General features: G+C 42.5%; 1 protein-coding gene across 3 annotated transcripts in view; it reads right to left on the bottom strand.

The window, feature by feature from the left end:
• Positions 1-23,537, bottom strand: part of SPTBN1 (spectrin beta, non-erythrocytic 1) — a 136,677-nt gene that overhangs the window by 92,054 nt on the left and 21,086 nt on the right. For all 3 annotated transcript variants that reach the window (XM_075035342.1, XM_075035344.1, XM_075035345.1), the window contains exon 2: positions 1,941-2,137. In XM_075035342.1, the coding sequence (XP_074891443.1) occupies positions 1,941-2,088 (148 nt within the window). In that variant the 5' untranslated portion in view covers positions 2,089-2,137. The remainder of the gene's footprint in view (positions 1-1,940; positions 2,138-23,537) is intronic.

The raw sequence follows: 23,537 nt of genomic DNA, 5'->3' as shown, positions 1-23,537 counted from the left end.
AGCAGTAGCAGCACAGTATGCTAAGCCAAGTTTTGACAGCACACGGCATTCCACACTAACAGCAGAGAATTACAGGTATGAAACGTATCAGATGAAAATAACTATGAGTAATGCTTATTAAGAAAAAAAATAAATACCTCATACTCTGGGAAAATGTTTAAATATGCATCCGAATTGAATCTTCAGCCAAATTATTTGCTTTGACATTGGTATTTGTTTTAGGATATCTAAATAATTCAAGTACTTTCCTTACATTACTTCTCCTTGAAATAAGAGTTTCATGTTTATTATTCATTACTCAGGTGGGGAGCTCTACTTGCCATAATAGTAAGTGGAACAAGCAACTGCAGTAAAGGCTAGATCTGGAACCCAAATGCGGCTAATGAGCTTTGTACTAAAAGCACTTCCCACCCAAGAAATATACTATCACTACGTTACAATCGCTAATGCAGCATGAGTAAAATATAGTTTCTTCCTCAAACAAGATCAAACTATAAAAAACCCCAAGTCACGATTCTTCTTGTCTACCACCGATCTACCACCATAGGCATCAGTCAGGCTGCTTCTGACCCCACTCAGCACAGCCCCGTTCCAGGTCAGGCATTTTACCTGTAATTTCAAACACACACTCTGATGAGAACTGCTGTAATTAAAAGTCTTCTAAATTTAACACACATTGCCTGCAGTTCCGTTAAGTCGATACGATTACCATCCTCAGTAAGAGCTATATGATCTGCTCTCTGCCCACCTGCATGAACTACTTTATTTCCCTGTTGCTCAGCTCCAAACCTGATCCTGCCCTGTGCCTGACATCCAAAGGTGTTCTGCTTCTAATGCACTCCCACAGCCAGCATCAAGAGAAGAAAGGGCACACTGCACTCCCGAGTCAGTCTCATCAGAATCACAAATGAAACAGATGATACCTTTGTCTCTGCATGGTTAATTTAATAAACCTGCTTCAACACGTTATAAAGTATTGGGTTTAAAACCATTCTTATAACTAAAATTTCACTAGCAGAAAGCTCAGCATATTTTGAGCTGTTTTCCATGCTTACAGTATGTCCCATGCTACTGAGGCATTTTGTTCAGAGGTCAGGAATGTGGGCATGCTACCATAAGAGTCAGGAAATCATTTACAGAATGCATAAAAATTGCTTTGCAGGGCAATGCCTCAGAGCTGAGAGAATATGACATAATCTCCTTGCTGCATAAACAAATTTGGTTAATGTACAGCCTTTAATACACAATAATCAAATGTTTTAAACAAAAAAAAGACCTCATCAAATTTCATTTCTCTGCTGATCAGTGTAATTCAGCAGAAGACAACATGTATTTCAAAAGCTCTCCTTCAGAAAAAATGGTAGTTTCAGCATTATTTATTAAATGACAACTATCTCCATCTACCACATTCCTCCATTTCAGGACAGGTGATATGCTTTGAACACATCCAAATGAAGATATTTTGAAGCAGAATTTTGTTATCCTTCCGATTTTTTCCAAAACTGGAAACCAACATCATTGTAAACCACAGAAACCCAATCAAAACAATTTGAATACACAGCCAAAATGGTTAATATCTGATGAGACTGATGAGGTAAAAGAACAGAGTCAGTACAACCTTCCAATCAAAAAAAAAAAAAAATACACAGATGAAATCTCTGCTCTCCTGTGGTTACACCAAAGAAGTCTTCATAGTAAATCTGAACAGCCAAGTCTCTGCAAAACATCACGTACTACCACATCCTGCAAAGCAACATGAGACTATCACGCCCCACTGATGTCAACGGACGAAACAATCTCAAAAATTGGTTCGACCAGACTTGCTTGACCTCAGGAAAATTTCAGCTCTAGTTTATCGACAAGGTGCAGGCACTGAAGACAGATAGTATCCCATACTACCACACAGATACAATGTCTTTGCTCACGTGATGAGTGCTTACCAGCTAGGGCCTTGATGCGGGATCGTTCAAACAGTCGAGCAGAACTATTTTCATTGTCCCAGTCATCGACATCCCAGCGGTTGTTGACATCACTGTACTGCTGTTGGATTTCAATATTGTCATAATCTGTTGCTACTGTTGTCGTCATCCTGAGTCTTCTTAACCTATTCTAACCATCAGATTCTTCTTAAAAACCTCTGCAAAAGAAAAATATATAATAATAATTTAGACAATATACAAGAAAGTAGTAAAATTCAAGCTCAAGACCTCTGGTTTCAAAAATCAATGACTTTTACTCAAAGCTTGAGCACAAGCTCAAGAGCAGGTTAGATACCAACCAGTCCTTCAGAAAGCAACTGAATGCACCAAGTCTTCTTAAGCAATGAAGTACTTCACAAAAGCAAGATTTCAAGCCAGTAGCTTTGCTGCATACACATACGCAGAATTGTCACGTTCAACTCCGCACACAGTGCAACATGTATGAAACAGTGCAGTAAGACACTTTGACAATTGTTATTTTCAAAGGCAGGCTGTTGGCTTTATAATCTGTGAACGTTGGCTAAAGCATATGGAGACGTGGATAACTCAGCTAAGAAAAACCTGAAGTGCAAAGATGACCTCAACACCTTTACAAAATGGTGCAAACTCTGATGAAAAAAATGCAAATGTTTAAAAAGTCACATAAGCATTTGACCAGCAGAAGCCTTTTAACATTGATCTGAAGAAACACCTCTTTCTTCACATGAAAATGCTGACTTTGTGACCGGTCCTGGGAATTTATTTATGAACTAATCCAGATAAAAACAACCAACTGATGCATCGCTTCGAACTCTCCCTAGCAACAAAATGGTAGCCCGCCAACACAACTCTTTACATGAGGTTCTCCTCTTTCAGGCAGTCGGATGCTGTTAGCATATTCATACCGTTTTCTAATCGGAATTTGCATGTACTTGTCAGCACTAAATATAAAAGAGCCTAACACCTCCTCTATGGTAAGAGGAGGGAGGTTATAAATGGCTGCTAAACTAGAGGCTGTGAACCCTGTAGGAACAGCCGTTGGCCTGGGAGTGTGAATCCAAAGCTTTCCCCATCACTGGGGGTGAAGTAGCGGCTGCACTGCATCCTTCTTAACCCGATCCCTCCAAAGTCAGTGCTCAGAGAGACTCCAGGGCTGACCCCGAAGAGCAAACACACAATTCACCTTTATAAAACCATAAGTTATAAAAAAAATGCAGTTAAATACTCGGGTAAGAGGGCACGACTAGATTTTAATAGAAATGGTCATATTACAGGAAGATTTAGGAGGGTATCTGAGAAAAATCCCTCATTTTGTGGATCCATCTGCATGTTTCCTTCCGCTCTCCCTCCTGTGAGCTCTCAGCCCCTGCGCTGTTCCAAACAGCGAAGCAGACAAGGGGTCGCAGCCTGGAGCTCCATCACTAGTGCTGCACCTTCTACCTCGGTACAAGCCGCAGAGTCAGGCCCGGCGCTTCCCTCCCAGAAGCCAGCCCAGGCCGAGAGCCCGGCTAGGCGGTTTCCCGGCCCTGAGCTCACGGCCGCGAAACCGAGAGCCGCAGTAGATGCCGGGCTGTTTCCCCCTACCACAGCCGACCTCAGGGGCACCTGGCAGCGCGGAGCTCGCCTGCCACCGCCGCCTTCCCGCTGGCCGAGGGGAGAAGCCCCGGGCGAGCGGCGGGGCGGGCTGCGGCCGCCCTCCCCGCCCGACCCGGCCCCCGGGTGCCACCTACTGACAGAGGGGAGCAGGGCACGGCCCAGCATGGCCTCGGCCTCCTCCTTCTCCTCCCGGCGTCCCCGTCCCGCCATGTCCCTGCGGCAGGGTAAGGGGGTGGCTTTGACGCCCCCCCCCCGCCCCAATCAGTCCAAAAACGCGGGTATGCCGCAGCTGACGTCGGTCCAGCTCACGGGGGGGAAACAGCGTATTTACCGCACTTCAGAGGCATTAATTTTCCAGACGGTCCTAGGATAAAAAGGCCGGGTTGATTTTCTCCTGTTCCCCACCACAGACGAGAAGGTTCCTCGTACATTTACTTGCAAAATAATCCCTTCGTTTTGCACAGAAATGGGAAACGAGCCGCGCTCGAGGCTGTTACATAAGAAGCTGCTACCGAAGCCTCTTTGTGAGCGGTTCAACCTTCACAAAAGGTGGGGAGAAATCACTTTAGTTATGCTAAGCTGCCGACAGACTGAAAGAACACGAAGAAAACTTGCTCTGGGAGAGGTCTTTAAAATGGTAGTCCTTCGTTGCACACCCCTAGGCTGACATTTTCCAGCTGTGAGGATGGATGAGTCCTTCCTCCGCCAGCCAGATTCTGCCGGTGCGAACGAACAAAAGGATGGAGCAGAGACAGGGGAAAGGATTAAGTCCCCCTCGAAACATTTCTGCACAGCATTCACCACCTGATCCTCATCTACTATCAAGCCTGGACAAAAGCCTCCCCATTGATCCCTGTACACAGGCAGAAATCAGGGTTAATTCCAATTAAATCCACGGAATAACCGTGGTATAAACGAGGGGAATCAGACTGTTCTACAGCATCAGTTTCAATCTTTTCAGCTTTCTATATTTACCAGTGCCCAGTGAAGAGAAGACATGCCACTGGAAAAGCAGCAGCTTAAACTATAAAAATAAAAGCAGTGACCCTAAAAACAGGATTCAGCAACAGGCTAATTTAGTATAGATCCTACAAGCCATCGGATTTCATTTATTTCTGTATCATCTGTGTTTAGATGTACACGTAACTGGATCCAGAATAAACTCTACTGTAACTTGTGCTTTATCACTTCTGTTACCCTTCCTCAGCATCACACAAGCAAAATCTATCTATAAAGCTAAATTGAGCATGAAATGGGCCAGCTATCCCACACCTATAGGGCTAGAAAACTTGCAACCTTGTTCCAATTCTGTAGAGATGCTGAAAATAAAAGCAGTGCCTCTTTCACTGGCTGGCATCAAGCTCCCTTTTCTGGGACATGGCTCAACGACACAGGGACAGCAGAGAGGGGTAGCAGACACACACTGCAGCGATAAAAACAAGCACCTTGCAGCAAAGAACCTCCATGGTGAGGTGAGGATAACACAATTGAATCCTATCTGAAATAAGCAGCCCTGCCTTCCTGCAAAGAAAGACTCAGCTACATAATGTGCAACCACCGCCTTAAGCCTGTGCTGAAAAACAATTTTTCTTAAGACTCCTGCTGCAGCTCTGGTCCAGCACAAGCCCCTGGTGCCTCTGGGAACTGGGAGGGAAGGTAAACACAAGCTCCAGCAGAAACCTCCAGGCTTCCTACTACAGAAATGGAGGTCCTGCATTTGGGCTGAGCTACAACAGCAAATCTGGTTTCTAAGTTATGGATGCCCCTATTTGACAAACGGAAACACCAGCACTGTCTGCAACTGCCCAGAGACTAACGGGGAAAAATGTTTAGAGAATTTTTCTGGAGCTCTTCATGTAGCTGAGTTCACTATTATTGACCTCGAGTATAATCTGTCATCCATAAAATTAGCCCTACACTTGAAAGACATATGCTGAAAAAACTCTGTGTGTGTGTATATAACATACACATACATGTAACACGCATGTATTTACATATTTCTTTTAAGCCTGACACATCACTTGCATTAACTGCTGCTCAATACCGTAATTTTATTTGGTCAGACCTCCACTGCTGCATGATTTCAACAAGTACTTTGTGAGTACAGATTTGTTTTATTGACTGTGTAGTCAGCACAAAGCAGGAGACAGTTGTATTGTGTACCATTAGCTTACTGCAGCATTCTCCACTCATGCGCAAAGCACCCGCTAACACCCTTGCAAGAAATCACTATAGAATATGTAGCACAAGCAGAAAGCACAGGGTCGGAAGAAAGCTTGTATTCCAGCAGGAACAACCTTTGTAATTTAAGCATCCTGGCCTGGCTTTAAGCTGAAATACCAATCTAATAAAGGAACAATGTTTTCTGTGGAGAGGCAAACGCAACATGAATTTCAGTTGTCAACATCCTGAGTGGTCTATAATACGGAGGACTCCAAGCCAACCCATTCTCAGAATTTGATAAACACAAGCATACTGGTAGTAAGACATTTTAGAAACAGCAGGTCCCAACTTCCTTACCATTCACAATTCCAACATGGACTCTAAGTGGCCTTTATATAGGGCTTAAAAACAGAGAAAACAGGCATTGGGATTTCTCAGCTAGTCCGTGTCCTCCTAAACTTACATGCTAGTGGTGTGTGCACCTGGGCCTTGGAGATATTAGCAGGCAATGACAGGGATAAGCAAGCACACAGGTGAACTAATAAATAGCATGCAACTGCTCCAGCCCCCAAAATACACAGCACAGACCTGCCAGGATGGGCTAAGAAAGGTTTTGCAAATTCAAAAAATTCTGTCTTCATTGATAAAATATAACACACTATTACCTTCTGCAGTTGATACAATACTAGAAGACCTCATGAGACTAAAGAGGTCAAACCATTTCATTTCAAAGCATTCTTTAAAATATATTGCATAATTTGAGGGTGGGGGGGTTGGCATTATCTTCAAAAAGAAGAAATGGCTTGAAGAAAGAATCAGCTACCAGGAAGAGCATTTTCTCAGACAATTTTCAAAGGCAATATCCAGGGGTCAGACCTTTTGTATTTACTTTCATAAATAAACCAGATTCTGCTCTGTTTGTTTCTCAGATAATAGAAAATAAACAGTTTTATTCAGACCATCTGAAGAATGAATTCATTTTAAAAAAATTCATTGGCTACTTTTAAATGCAATAATGTAATTCACTAACAGGCTAAGACTATAATCACTAAAATTCTGCCATAACCACACATCTGGAATTACTTCCTAATAGTTACATTTATCTTTAAAGTAAACATTATTTTTTCAAGAGTTACTATTCTTCCATGAAACATTCTAAGCTGCAGTTAGTTTCATGTTACTCTTACTATCTAAGGATTGTCAAGAGGTTTTTATGGTGTTATGACTGAAGAAAATATATTTTGAACAGCAATCCCCAAATGGTCTCATTACTTACATAAATAGACTATTCCCTGGCTAATGCACAGTTCAACCTATTGCAGTTTTTCTGACAGTTAAGATAAATTGTATATCACTGAATGGCTGAGAGGACTGAAAATGGGATACAGACACTCCCATCTCTAGGTTACTAGACCACATGGGTCCAGAGATAAGTATGAGCACAATCACTGTAATAAAGAGAAGGGCCTCTCTCCATTTCCTACATATCAGATATGTACATCAAAGAAACCAAAATTACAAACTGCCTCCTTTCAGGTAGCCCTCTCTGAAACCAATGCTGGACAAGCACAGAAATCAATTCAATTACCCTTTCTGCAGGACTCTCATCTCCGGATACTTTCACTCCCAGTGTGTACTGCTTCTCTCCTACTGATGACTCTGACCAGGGTAATTAGTCCAGCTCTTTAGCAACAAATTCACTTTAGAGTAATTACCATCATTAAAAGGAAGAAAATCTAGTTAAGATGTAACTGAACTTTGCATTTATTCTGAGCAATATTCAGCTCCCTCCTAACAGCAGCAAAACAGAAATTTAGGTTTTTTTAAAATGTCATTTTAAACCCATATTTAAGCTGGAGAATGGAAATTCTTCTGAGCTCCCAGCACCCAGCCATATCTTGTCTCCCCATCAGGGTAAGATTATCACCTTAGCTTCTGCAGAAAGGAAACTAGCCTGATCACAGGTCAATAGGGACACCTTTTGTATACAGCCTTGAGCTTCTCCAAAGTGACATACATATTCAAACACCCCCACAAGACAAATTCTGCAAGTATTTTTAAAAATGCTAGTTAGAAACTCAGAGCTCTACAGAACACCTGAACTGAAAAAGTGAAGTCCTGTGCGTAAAGCTTAGGAAGACTGGAAAATGCATGTCTCAATTCTACCCACTTCTTAACCTGAAGTCAAGGAGCTGGTTTCCAGCCTGTGTCCATACTCAGCTCAGAGACCACCATTTCGTGTTATATGAACTGCAACATGGTATTTAGAGAAAGAAGCTTTGCCTGTCCTGACAGGGCAGCGTGGCCAACTCAATCATTTACATTTTGGCTTGTTTCAACTGCTAAACCAATTGTAAAATAATAAAAGTACTAATATGGCAAAGCTTTAACTCCCTTGACCTCCAATAACTCTCCCTCTCTCTTTGTGTGCAGGGTCTGGCTCTCAGTCCCATCTTTCCTTCAACACACAGAACCACACTGTTTCTGCATTTTCCAACCCAAGAGCGCTCCATGTATTTTGTCTCTCTTTTCCTGCCTGCTTTCTGAGCCAACCCACTTTCTGGTGCTGACTCCTCTGGCTGTCCATGCTCTCAGATGTGGAGGCCGAGAGCTGAAAGCACCCTGAAAGGTCATACTAAAGGGGCAGACAGGCTGTTCTACCAGGGAGTCAAATGCCACAATCAGCGTGTAGGGCACAGACACTTCAGGAATGCACAAATAAAGCAAGACTGAAGCCTCTTTATTCCCAAGACAGGCTGGAAAAGCATGCAAAGGTCATTAAAATCATGCAGCCCGTCCTTCATGAGTGAGGTCTACTTCCCACATCTCAGATAACCCATCATTTGAAAGCCAGCAACCAGGGAGTTGAGTGGTTTATAGGCTCTTATTTTTCTTTTGAGGTCCCCAGGATATCATGCTCTAGCTAGGAGACTGGTACATATTACATAAGCATTGAAACAACTTCAAAAAGTGTTTGCACTGTTCACTGTAAACAAAAATACAGCTCACTCTATTGGAAACCCACGTTTTCAGCAGGGGTGACTGTTATACACCTGCGACCAACATGTGCAACGCACAGGACAAAGATTCAGACTGGTTCAGCAAATGCAGTCCTTAGAACTAAGCACCCAGTGTCCCAGCCAAGAGCACAGAGGAACTAATAATGACTGAAAAAAACATTATTTAGTAAACCTGAACCAAATCTCTATTTCAAACCTTTCAGTTCCCACAAGAGTCATTAAAATCCTCTAGCCTGATTCTCTCCACATTTAAAGCTACAAAGTTCCACTCAGTTTCTCATCCATTACTCAGCAAATCTGGATTCCAACATTTTTTCCTGAAAACTTTAGAATAAATTAATTGATATACAGGGTGCAAATTTGTCCTCTGTAATCTGAGGTAGCTCCACCCAGCCAAGGATGCAACCCATAGTGTGCCAACATTGTTTGAAGAGCCTCCTAAAACCAGAAAGGGGGTAGGGGGCGAGGCTTTATATTGGTTTCATCTGAGATCAGATATATAGTAGGAGTTGTGGGGTGAGACTCTCTAGGTTCCTACATTTTGCTATGGAGCATCCCAGATTAGATACTGCCTCTGTACTGTCCTCTAGAGAAGCCTGTGCCCCTCCACTGACTGTACAAACCATGAAAAGACTAAACCAGAAAAAAATGGAGACACTTTAGTTAGAAAGTGGCAGGGTTTTGAAAGAAATTAATAAAGAGGAGTATAAAAATCAAGCACAACTGAACATTACCACACATAACACTTAAGGGTGGAGTAAGCACCAAATCCCTTCTGGGACTGCCCTTCCTTTTCCTCTTACCACTTAAAAAATGTAAAACACATTTTGTCAAGCTGCTAAGGGGAGGGAGGTGGGGAGGGCTCTGGTAATCAACCATTAGCACTCTTCTAGTGAGCGATATTCTTCCATCTCTACCTAAAGGGAAAGCCTATGGGGATCCAGATGGACTGGATGGTGGCACAGTCTGCAATGAGTTACACACAGAGGCACATAACACACATGACAATTGTGTTAATAAAACTCCACATACAGCGAGTGCTAGTCCCAGGCTTCAAGAATACAACCTCCTTATTCAGTTTTTAAGTAAAACACAGAGTACTCAACCTCCTTCCTCATTTATTCATGGTTTTCCTTCAACAATCACTGCTGGGCAAGTTTTACACAGCCAGGGCTAAACCCAATTTAGTAGTTTTGTAAGAGTATGGTTCAGTTCAAGTCAGTACATCACAAGCTAGGCCATGGCTGCTCAAGGGAGGTCCATAGATTAAATATGGCTTCACTCAATCTCACAAGCCACCTTTATATCCAAAGTGGCCAAAAGAGATTTAACTCAGCATCCAAACACTCTGTCTCATGAAACATCAACTGGGCATTTTCTAAAACCCACCATTCTATTTTCTGCTTCTAATTAAGTCAATAAAGAAATTCCCATAGATTTCAATGTGCACAGCTCCCAGCCAATTGCTTTTAAAAAACACTTTCATCACCTTCATAGCGTCTTTCCTAAGTCAGCTAATAGCAGCTTGTTGAATTATTAGGGTATCTGGGAGTGTCCTGCTATGCAAATGGCTTAGCTGGAAAAAACCTGGGAGACCAGCTCATCAGCTCTGCTCTACAGTTTCTATTCCCACCTCCATTCCCGCACCTATTGTTTGTTAACTTCTATATCCCAGTTAATAGACCTCACACCCATTTTCAGAAAAAGCTCCATTTCTGTGTAGGGTAACCCATCCAGAAGGTACCTTTTACAAAGCCTAGGCCCAATGAAAATATTCCCATAAAGGAAAATTCAAGTGCCAGTCCATAAGTTTTAAATAAATCTGCTGAATCTGCTATTCAAACTTTGTAGACTTGTTCTGGTGCTTGGCCATCCAAAAGCAAACGCAGCAGCTGGTCTCTTTGAAACTGAAAAGTGAAAAATGAGCAGCAAAATCAGGGACTATATTCTGGACAGTGACTTGAATAGCATCCTGAATGTTGTTAGGGCATTACAAGACAATGAATATGTGCTTGTGCACCTGTGTGCACTGATCTGTGGGGTCATCTGTAACAAACAGCTGGCATGCCAACACTTTTTCTGAGGAATATGACTGTCAGGAGGCCAAGAGCCCTTCAACTTTTACAGCCCACATACTTATTTTACTATAAAACACTTACAGAGAAAATTTTGACCATGGAATTGCCTGAACTTTTTGGTTAAAAAAAATAGCATAATGGCAAAAACCTTCTAATGGTGGCAAGTTAATATAAAGTGATTAAAAATGAGTAGGCTGGATTAACAATATGTTTGCCACTAATACCACAAAGGGTGCTCATAGTTGTAAGTCAAATGAAATCAACAAGAGGAAATCAACTGGAGTTGAAATCGAAAAGGGTCCAGGTCAGCTCAGTCCCTTCTGGAATTACAGGAAGGACCCTTCTTGCGTAGGCTCCCACTGTCAAGATAACATTTGTTCTGATACACACTTTAGCTTTAGCACAATTCAATTTTTCATGGTTACAACAGAAGAGACAAGGAAGTGAAAATATGGCTGTCTGTATTTATGAACGGACACCTACCCTGGCAGATTTTGAGAGACATGCAATGAAGACAGGCCCTTATTTCAAAGGAGCATTCAGATTTCAAACAACCTTGTAACATTCTTAAAAGCCTCTGTGTTTGACCTTTCTCAATTCTGATCATGGAGCAAGGCAAAGGTGCATTTCCCAAACACCTCTAAAGAATCCAGCTGAAAGTACTCATGGATGAATATGCTAGGTCTTTAAGCTGGTGAAGGACACCCGGGACATCTTCCCTCATGTTCTGGCAAGAAGGAAAGCTGACATAATTCAATAGGTATCAACAGGCTTCCAAAGAAACTAACAAAAAAAATTCCTTCCGCAGTCACTGAGAATTTATAGGACAATATTTAGTATTACCGTGTTCCGGAAACTATCTGTGGGTTGACCTTCACCAAAAGAAAGTGAAAATATAGGGCAACTGTCCACAGTGGTATTTACCTTTTTCTTCAGTGGAACAGAAAAGACTAAAAAAGACTTTTTTAGTATTTTTCAAGTGCTCATGCAGAGCAGAGCTCCAATAAAGACCGGTTACCCTCAGAAAGGAGTTTCTCTTTTTCTGGTCTCTACTCTCTTGTGACCCAACTTACAAGAAACAGAGCACCAAGCTTTGGAAACCTGCTGTGGGTCAGTGAAGGACTGAAAACAAGAGATTATCCCACCGCCTGAAGCCTGTCAGTCATTTGGTTCCTCTTTGGATGAAGGCATCACTGTCTGTGCTTGGAGAGCAGCAGAAAAACCTCAACACCCCGACCCTAGCCATGACCCTAATTTGGCAGGAAGTCCCAGACAACCTGAATGCCCTTGGCGAAATCACTGTTTATTTTGACAGTGCTCCAGAACTAGTGCTCTAGCAAACTGGCAGTGCCAGGTGGTACCCAGCACATCATAGGGCACTGCGAGGCATCATGGAAACAGCACCGGCTGAAGTGTCTAGCTAGCCTGTAACCTAAATGAAATATTCCTTAGGAAAAAAATGTAAAACTCAGAAGCCACTTGATGGTTCAATAAATACTGTGATTGCCTACATGTGACCATGTAATTTATAGATACAAGTTTACATCTGTTGTATTAGTTTGAATGAAGAGAGCTACAGCCAAGTTTCTGGGGATGGGAGAGGGACTAGAGATGCTGAGCACCACGTCTTCTTCAATCATAAAGCCAGAACCGGAGGTTTCTGCCTCACTTCTCACTCCTACTGAAAGGGTCTTACGCAGAAAAAATGGTCCCGAATTACATTTACAATGAGAGAAAATTTGCAATGAGAGGACAACCGAGCCCGCCTTTGCAATGTGTGAATGCAAAAGCTAACTCAAAGCTGCCTACAGTGGATTGACACACTTATATCTGTGAGCATATTCCTCCTCCTGTGGTCTCTACCCGGGAACCTGAGATGTAATAGCTCTGACCTCCTTGCAGGAGGAGGGCTGCCAAGTCAACAGGCCTGAGGATTCAGCCAGCCAACTGCTGTCTCTCTTGCACTTCTATTTTCCCTCTCCATTTCAACACCCCACCCTTCCTAGCCTTGTTATTAACATACCTTCCAACTTCTTTGACAGTTAATAAATGTGCATATTTATTATATGTCAACTTTGCAACTGGAACCACTGGAGGTCAGGAGCACAGACCAAGGATACAGTCTGTTCAGAGCATACAAAATTCTATTTCCCAGCGCCGCTGCCCAGCTACTGGAACACTACACAGCTAACACACACTGAACAAAAAAAGGGGTGCAGCGAACAATTACTTTTTAACCAAAATAACATTTCAAGCACTGAGATACGTTTGATAAACTGGAACAAAATGAGACTGTGACAGGGTATAACAGCTACTTCAAGCTAGAAAAAGAAAGAAGTCTATAGGACCTGGCTACCACACTCTAAGAGATTTGGATGTACGTCCAGGCTTACTTGCTGGGGAGAAACAGGGCAATGCGCAGGTCCCAGTCCAATCAACGTACATTCAATCTGTAGATGAGTAGGAGTGAACCAGAGCCTCTGCCCAGGCTCTGCACCATTCTCCCTTCCCTGGATCCCTGTGAGCTGCCGGTTTCCTTCCCACCGGAAGGACGATGCGACGCCCACCTGGGTCATGCCGCAGTGCTGAGTTAAGGCACAGCTGGACCAAGACACAGCAGTGGGAGGCTAAGCACGCTCACGGCTTGGCAATCCAGGTGCATCCATGAGGGAGAGGACATAAAAACAGGGAGTAATCTCAAGATGTACTGCTTTACACCTAGACAAACCTCCTCTGTGTTGCAGCTTTTTATTTAAGGGCAGGGTAAGTCTCCATCATTCTCAGCCAAGGAGGAGAAATTCAGGAAAGACAGAATGTGTACAGGCCAATTCGTCCCTCCTCGGAGGTGCTGGTCAGGGGAGGCTGCCTGATGACAACTTCCAGGGCAGGAAGAATGAGACTGAGCTGTTTTGGCTCTGCCTCCAAACTGCAGAGAAGCAGTGGAAAACCGCACCCAGGGAGATGCCTAGGGAGAAAAGGATGTTTTGCTGTGTAGGCTTTTGTTCTGGGCTTTGTTTATCAGTGATATTTCACAGCCAGACAGGTGGAGCATGGAAGCAATTTAAAGGGCCAACATGGAAGAAATAACCTGCTACACAGTCAGCAGGCTTTGAATTAGCAAGCAAACAAACCACCAACAAAAACCAGATTCCGGGGGTGGGAATGGGGAAAGATTTGCTAACACACTTCATAAGGCAACAGCAAGCAACACAACTGAAGCAACAGCTGGTTTCAGCAGCACACTAAGCTCCAGCACCAACCCATGAAGGAGCAACCCCTAGTCCAAATACCCATAGACTCTCATTAAGAACAGACATAAGACAGCACTAGTTACTCCACAGCAACACCAGGATGATCTATCTGCTCTTGTACTGGCAACTTGGTCCGAGTACCAGATATTCCCGAGACCTCTCTAGCTGGGCTAGCCCTACTTTAACCAAAGATGCTTAATCAGCTCAGTGAGGTCTGGACAAAGAACTGGCCTAGTACAGAATTCGTTTTTGGACAGTGTGGTGGTCCCAGAGGAGGCTCATCAAAGACAGCTCCAGAATGAGCATTTCCTTCAGATGTTGAAACCCAAGTCACAGCCAAGATCATGCAAAGCTTTGCCTCTCAATAGCCAAACTTAGTGCAGCACTGCAATATGTTATAGGTACCATATGGATTCTAGCTGTTATTTCTCTAATGAAAATAAAACCAGAATTACAACTTTTGCTTTGGTGAGATTATGTGAAGACAGTACTTAACTGTTGGTTAGGGAATGCCAGCATTTCCTTGAATTCAGAACTGGTTGGAAAGCAAACTGAGAAATAGAGCAGAGCAGTTTGATATTAAATACCCCACTTGAAAACGTGCACATTAAAATTTATTCTGCAAGTTAGCACAAACTGCAACAGTTTTGATGCAAGGTGGTCAGTGCAGCCACCACTGATGTGCTGAGAAGGAATGGCGCTGCCCCAGCACATCTGCACATGAAGCCTCTGAAGTGACTACGTGCTCTACCCCTCTTCTGTATAATTTTTCAAGTATTTCTCTCCGAGTCCATGATTTTCCCTTCTCTCTTTACAAAGAGCCTACAATTTTTTACACCAAGATACCAGGATGACAGGTGTCCCTACCAAGGCCTTGGACAAAGAGGGAGCATGCCAACAACACTGTGTCTCTGCTTCAGCAGCATCACATTTTCACTGGCATAAACCTTGCAGGCGCAAGCGCTGGCGTGTACACACAAAGCCCAGTGAGCACAAACCCTGCCGCCTGCAGCTGTTGCAGCTCTGAGCACAGGACTCCATTTCAAAACTCTGCAGTGATTTCCCCTCCAAAAGACCAGGTCCTCTTTGTGCATGTGCACATTTTTGACTATGCAAAACCAGAAACATGGCTGAAAGCTGTTTGAAAAACGATCCTTCCCCAGTAAGAGGAAAATGTCAGCAGTCACAGAAGTAAAGCACCACGTTAGACAGTGTATGGCATGATTCTACCAGGCCGACAAGACTTCTGGTTCAAGTAGCCACAGCTTAAGCCACTGATTCCCAAAGAGGAGGAAGTGTGTCTCATCCTCCCCAGAGGAAACAAAACACACATCATCCACTCATTAACCTCTTGGCAGAAGAATTAAGAGCACCACATCCAAACTGGTCTCCTCACTTCTAAACTAACCTTTAGTGGGTTAGTGGGTACTAACCAGAGGAAGAAGACAGGTAAAAAACTAAGCATACTGCCTGCATTTGCCCACACTGAAATTTTAAATGGACACCAGCTGTTAATTCCTTTCTACATTCTTCACATTTTTTTGGCCAACTCCCAACAAGACTAACAGAAACCTTTCCCCTTAAACTTTCATCTGATGCATAGATAAAATAGTCAGGCATTTTCAGGCAAGGAAAAGAAATATATATCATTATTGCCTTAATTTAAATGCATGCCTGTAGGTCTTCAGTGCATCCCTGCCCTTTGAAGTGGGTTAAAGAGCCTTAATGCCATCTAAATTAAGTCAATTTGTTATTCAGGGCATTTGTGACCAAACAATTTGAGATGCATCCTGGGAGGAAAAAGCACACAGGCTAGAATTTAAAACCCTGGGAAATAAGATGCTAGATGTGGAGCAAAAGTCCAGAAAAGCTACATCTTAAATAACTTGGGTCATTATTTTGGCTCTTTGATGTTTCAACTATGGCTAAGTCTTTTTTTTTTTTTGTGTGTGTGTGTGTGTATAGGTATTTTAGTGCACATCCTTATGCGCTGCTTCATGCAAGATAGAGATATTTATCGTTTTAGATATGATATAGTGATGACACTTTCCAGGTTACTCATGTCAGCTTGCTAATACTTAGAGTACTGTCTTGTACGCTTCTGCACCTTCTGTGAAAAGGGCTGGCACACCTGCAATTACCTAAGTTGCCTCAGCTGCTTTAAAAGGACCACCATGATATTCTTCCCCAAAACTTCATGGCAGTACTCGTACTTATGAACAGCACGATAAAAGCCTAGTAAATAACCTTGTAAAAAGCAGCAGTGTCACACCAGATCAAAACAACAAAGTTTTACTTGAAACATCTCATCAATCTCAGATGCTACAACCCATTTTTGCCCAAGCGAGCCTGAAGGACTCTGCGAGGCCCTGGCTTTGCGTCAGCCACAGTCTTGCCACCCCCAAGATGCTACTCCCAGCGAGGACAGCTCTTCCAGCCAAGGAAGCTGCACCCAGGGCAGCCAAGCTGCAGCTGTGGTGACACAATCTCTGGCCAGCCCGACCCAGCCAGCTCTGCCCCAGCTGACCCCGGCAAGCCTGGGCCTTGGCTACACAACCGGGAAAGGCTGTTTTCCAGGCTTTGGGGCCAGGAGAAGGGCTCCCCAGCACCCGCTGCTCCCTGGGGCCACACACACTGGCTCCCGGAGAAGTGCCCAGAGCAAAAGGTACTTTCCTCTGAGGTGTGTGTTATTCACAGTTCTAAATACTCTAAGTAAAACAGACAAATAAACAAACCAATGACATTTAGCTCTTTCAAAATATCTAACTATTGTTATTGGCACTTCGTTATAAACAGCTTCTGGCAACATGTAAATACGGCTTCATTTGCATACAGCAACTTTGCTAGCCTTGTATACCCGCGGAATGGAAACAGCTTTGCAGCAGCAGAAAAAAAATAACAATTTGGTCCAAGAGCTTCATGGTTCTTTGCATTTACCTCAAAGGCAAACAGCACTATTGTACAAAGTGTTTCACACTAGGGTCTCAAACCCCACCTTCTGAAGCGCATTGGGGGGGGGGGGGGGGGAACACAAGCAAACACATTGTATTTCTTCTGTGATCTCTCAGTTTCAACTGGTTACCAAGTGCAAAGCCCAAAACCTGCCTACAAATCCCACAGAGTCACAACACAGCAGCAGAAGCTGAACAAAAACTCACGTACAGCAATGATATGTAAAATATCTGACTATTATTTCATTCTGATTTGAGTTTTTTGTCTGGGAAATAGATCTTCAGTTGGCACGTACCCAACCCAACAGCTGCATTGCTTTTCTACTTCCACAAACACTCTAAAAGTTAGCCAAAACCCTGTTTGTGCTGGCAAACACCCAAGATTTTATTATTAAGTACTATTAAGTTCATAGTGAGAAATGTGCACTACAGGAAAAAAAAATCCAGAGAAGCTAAATAATTGGGTACAGATGTTGAAGATTTATGAAGCTCTAGCCACTGGACAGTATCTTACATATTGTTTCTATCACCTGTTTGCTTTCTGAGTTTTTAATAAGATAACTATGCATGCTATCCTTGAAGAATATTCTAGAATTCCTCCTTCAAAAACCAATAACTTTTGATCTCCACTTGTCTCCTCTCAATAACAATCTCTCTTCATAGTTCCATAAATGCCACTTGATATTCCTTTCATATTTAAATAAGATCTTGGCTGTTGTTTTCATTATCTGGCAACTTTCTAATGCAATCAGACTATTCCATTCTTACTTCATGTCCCCAAAGCTAAACCTGACACATCATGCCAAATGCCCAGCATTTAGAATTCATGACAAAATACCTGATCATCCCAAAGACACTGTTCTAAATACCTAATAATTTTCACCTTTTTTTTTTTCCCTATTTATTGGCAAACAACATTTACTCAACATCCTTGGGGACCGTTGCTTCCCTAGTATTATACAGATGCCCAAACCTCACTGAGGCCAATACTCAGGTTAAGCTGCCTACAAAAGTAACTCAGTCCTAGCCAGACTTCTGAACCTTGGTTCATTAAATTTATTCTGCAAAATATTTAGAATGTGCAAAGTACTGCAGCTGACAGCAAATACTATGAAAGTAAAAACACAAGAAAATCACTGGCATTTTTCATAACTGACATGTAATTTGAAATGGCAAAACCATTACATCATGAGTGCTTTCCTTCCACCAGCATAAAATGGCAAAACAAGGTACATTCACTGCGTTATTTTTCCAAGAATTTACAAAAGTGGATAAATTACCAAAAAAGGTTGCATTTCTGCGAACCAATGCAGGTGATTGCTGACATTTCTGCTCCAGCATTGTCAAGCAAGAAGCATCCCGGTTCTCTCCCCTCCTTGCCTGAAGCACACTGTGACTTGGTCAGATAACCTGACATTTCCCTTCACCTTTCCCACAGGCCACAGCTGCTGATAAACTCTTCCTGAAAAATTATTTCATCCTTTCCGATGATGTGGCTTACACAACACAGATTGTATGAAGGTCATAACCTCATTACAGATTTAGACACTCAGTTCCCATCTAAAAAAAGTAGATCTGGTAAATTTGGAAGGTTGGAAAAAGTCTATGGAGATTTTTTTCCTACAGCTCTGAAACAGACTTTATCAGTCACAATCATACGTTTGGTTCAAAAAAAATTTTTTACAAATTTTTAAATCCCTATTTACACAAGCACAGACAAGACGACTACAGGGTTTCCCTCTGTTTACCAACTGGCTGGTGTGACAGATGCTGTGATGCCACATACAGCCACCTTGTCTCTACACTAAACATGGGCAAAGAGACACTGAAGACAGCAAGCTGGTGGGGTCTGTCCAACTTCCCTTTCTACCCCGGGGAATTCAGATGGCAAAAAGCACTGTTACCAATTGACAAGTACAGAAAAGTTCAATTTTACATCACGGAGCGTTCTGCCATGGATGGCAACCCAACATCTACTGCTTCAGAAAATGACTACCCATTCTCTCCACTTTCTTTGTGGATAAATAAAGTGAGGAAACACTTCCACTACATACTTACTCCATTCCTTGAACAGTTTTTCAGCTGCCTTCTACTGTTTCCAACAGATGGACTGATGGCCTGAAATCCTCAACCAATTTGATTTTGTTCCTTCCAAGTGTGTAAGAAGTAACTCAAACACTGTGGAGAAGCAGTGCTGTTTCCCTCAGAATCTGCACACATCACCCAAACCTGCTCTAAATTCCAACCTGAAGCGTGAAAGTAGAATTACATTGACTTTATTGAGGGGCTGGGGTTATTTGGTTGGTTGTTTTTTGTTTTGCTTTTATCATCAGATTTGAATCTGACCAACTGCCTCCAAGGACAAAAATGCTGCAGCACAGTCTTTATGGGTAGTAGTATTCAGCTTCACTATAGCACTGGTTTCTTGATTCACACTCCCTGCATTCAGGGATTCCTATGGAAAACCTCCACCTTTTCCCTGAATTTCTCAAGACCTTAGTGTCTTTAATTGTCTTGGGTTATGGAAATATACGAAGCAATTCCCATACAGGAACAGACTGAAAGAGACATCCTTCACTTGCCATTGGTCACTTGCCTCGGATACTGAACAGATTGGTCCATATGTCAGTATAATCTTATTTCATGTACCTGCGATAAGAATAAAAAATTATGTAAGAAGAATAGCGTACAGCCAGTTTGTGGGCTGTACAGAGTGCTCAGTCACAATAAACCAATTTCTACTCTTTGACTGCCTCAAGGTAGACGTGATCAACTGAAGAAGAAAGAAAGAATCCCAGACTATTTCTTGCTGCTTTGGGCAACAGCTTAGGGCCTATCCAGAACAAGACAATCATCATACCCTTTTTCTTGAATTAATGGCGAGAAACAAAAAAAGATCAACATGGATACTAAATGTTAACACTGAAGAAGGGTTATATCCCCAAGATACCAGCAGGGAGATGCAGAATCTGGATAGTTACAAGGCAGAAGTCCGATGAGTGAAAAGCAAACGTTTCCAGAGTACAGCTCACTGTACTCAAGCTGAGCGATAACATCCATGTCTAAAATAGTTATACCTGCCTGAGATAACCCAAGTAGAAACTCACTTTGTCACACGACACATCTGAGTACAGAATCTGACATTGCAAAGGCAATTTTATGAACTATCCTGTAAAACAGCAGTATTGCCTCTCACATAATAATAATATAAAAAAAAAAAAAGAAAGAAAAAAAAACCAAGAACCAGGCCCTGGAATTGTTTAGAAAGTAACAATGGCAGGGTTTTTTCATTTTACTCTGGGTCTTTTAAGTATGACAGGGCGATATGGTCATGAACGAATGCTTGCAGACAAATGTTAGAACCTTATTTATATTTTAAAAGTAAAAGCTAAGATTCTTAGATATTTAAGATTTACACCTGCAGATTTACATTTTAAAAAAAAACCCAACACCAAAAAACCCAAACATACAGCCCTGAAGCAATTTTAAAAGTGCTAATCCTGATCATTTTCAACCTAATGACTGTTTACTACACAGTCCTTTTCAATGCTTGGCAGCTCTCCAGATCTTCTTGCTTTTTCTTTCTCCTACAGATCACTCTAGACAGCCATCTTGGGTGAAGAAAAACAGCTGGAGGAGAATGCTCTCTGCAGTCTTTTCAGACTCTAAAAGCTTTGTTTCCCGAGGGAAATCCTGAGCATTGTTTCACTTTCAAGGCAAAAATAAAATCTTAAAGCTTTTAAAGCATTGCTAAATAAGAGTACAGAGAAAAAAAAAATGAGAAGAGTTCTTTTTTGAAGGATTTCAAAACCACCATTGGGTTTACAGTTTTAAAGGCAGTGGGACTGGTTCTGTAACTCCTATTAGGAATAGATTTTAACTATTCATACAGATCCACCCCATCACTTGTTTCAAATGACATTCATTGTCATCTGTTTTGTTTTTTTTTAAATGGAACAATTATTTGTGATCAAATGTTCTAACTCTCCCCACTACCCAATCACCCATGCTTTCATGTTACCATTGCAGCTTGCATGCATCTGGAGAAAGACCAACTCTCCTCATTACCAAAAATGCAGCATAACAGTTCATTAGTGAAAGTGCAACACTACTACAGGCTTCCAGAGACCTCACAAGTTGCACTGGCATTGCCGCTTGTAATGTTACCAGATGTCTCCTGGACCTCCGACTACCATTTTCTCAGCAGCCCTCTGCCCATGATGCAGCACACAAGAGACCTCTACCACCAGTAAAAGTGAGAAACGACACATAAAAAGCTCAAGTAGTGTTTTAACCGAAAAGACCAGGTGGGTCCTGTGTCCCTTTGTGATGGGAAGGATGGGAACAGGCATAAGACAGGCAGACAGACACAGCACCAGATGCTATGGGGCACCTGCAGCTCCCAGAGAAAATCTCAAATACAGAATGACTTTCACGTGGCTGGCCTGAAATGTTGTACACATAAAGTTTTAGACATTTTGTTACTGATTTGGAATTTTAAACTGTATTAAAAAGCTGTGCAATTTATCCTTCCCTGGTACAACTAAAATGTCTGCATGCAGTAAACATGGAAATATAAGGTGATGCAGCAACAGGGCCAACTGTTACTCACGTGAGGTGTAGCGTGCTCAATATGCTGCAATCCCAGCCAAAACAGAGAGCCCCTCTCATTAACAGCATGTCACCTAAAGCACCAATAGATGGGAACAAACAGAACGCACTCCAAGATCCTGAAGTGGGCAAAATCCCTCCTCCCAACACATGTGTTAAAGCTTTCTTTCTCCAGGGCATCAGGCAAAAAGTGAGATCTAAACTCACAGATTTGAGCAAGGATGGTAGCTGTTACAGGAATAAAGCAAAAACATGACAAATCCAATGCACTGCAATCAATATTTTAAATGAAAGCAGTCAAGCCCATATTCAAATCAGGTCAACAGTAATTAAAGCATGCTTATTTGGAATAATAAAACCAGAAAAAGTCTGGATCAGTACATTTCTCAAAGTGAATATATTAATGGGAGTGTTTTGAAATGCATGATGCCCTAGTAAGAGGCTTTAATATAAACCTCAGGATTACACTATGCTAGCTTTTCGATTATTATACTCTCCATGAAAAACCATGTGCTGTGAAGGCAGCAAGAGGTTAAAACAGACCTACAATCATTGCTTAGCCCTTTCTTTTCCTGAGGATCCTGCTCTTAGTTTCTACTTGTGCAGCACTTGGTATTACAGCCGGACAGAATGAAGCACTGAAGGTGGAATTTTATATAAAACATTTGTATTAGTGATGGCATCAATGTCAGCACAAAGTACAGAAAGAAGCCTCATAATTTCAACCGTGGCAGCAAAACTGCCCCCTCTTATTTCTAGAATGATCTGCTTGGTTGACTCCATCTTAACACACTGCCTCACCACACACAATGATTCAGCCATTTTAATTCCTGAATGACTAGAGTTTGCTTTCCTTTCGCATGGTACTGCACATCAGGCTCAGCTGTCTTGAGAAAGGAATCTCTCCGCGTAAAGCACATGCAAGTGAACAAAAAAAAAAAAAAAAAAGAGGCTAGCGGAAGGTGGTGAGATGTAGAGTGCAGTAATGGAACTAAATAAGTAAAAATGCAGAATTTTTAGATTGTCCCTGGCTTCTTTTTCCAAACAGGCATCTCAGGAAAAACTCTGCAATCTGGTTCTCTTGAGAGGATAATGATGAACGCAGGCTGTATCTATGCTGCCTTTAATAATAGCCCCAGAGAGAAAACTCAAGTTCCCAAGCCGTAGGAGTGAGCTGGCACACACCAAAACAGAGGCTCGGCGTACAGACACTTGTAGGCAATGCAGACGTGGTGCAGGAGCGGCAGAGCTGGGGTGCAAAGCTGATAGTTTGCCAACACAACCTGCAAGTCACGTAGATGCATGAGTCACGCTCCCACCCTGAGCTCCTGAGCATCCCTCCTGCAGGCTTACCCTGTCCTGCTCAAGGGCAGGGGCTGCAACCCACTGCGGCAGCAGGAGCAGCCTGCCAGCATGGGGAGGTCTGACTCTCTCCTAGAGAGCCCTCAGCAGGCACAGGACTTCTGAATCCTGAAAATTTCACTATTCTTTGCCTAAAAGCCAATCACATCTATGTGCAGAAGATGGAGGTGGAATGCAAATCATCAGACAACACCACAGCGCAGTATTTATGCAACCACACGTTAATGCCCACAGCACACAGAGCCAGCAATGCACAAACTGGAGCTTCCTTTGCTCAAACAGGAGCTGCCAGTAGAGCAACAGTCACATTAGCATCCTTTGTAATCCACAAGGACATATGTCACTGCATCAGTTTGGTTTTGGAAAGATGTCAAAAGAAAAGGTTACCTGCAAAATTCAGGGTTTATTTTTGTCCTACTGCAATACTATTCCTTGCACTCCTCCAGCATTTAGAAGGGGTGGCTTATAGCTCACACAAACTGGCAAAATGAAATAGAAATGAAACAGTAAATTCTTTCAAATATTCATTTCTGACATTCCACAAAAC

The sequence above is a fragment of the Buteo buteo genome, chromosome 9 (genome assembly GCF_964188355.1).
Source record: "Buteo buteo chromosome 9, bButBut1.hap1.1, whole genome shotgun sequence".
NCBI classification, from domain to species: domain Eukaryota; kingdom Metazoa; phylum Chordata; class Aves; order Accipitriformes; family Accipitridae; genus Buteo; species Buteo buteo.
This window is presented reverse-complemented; position numbering and strand designations above follow the sequence as displayed.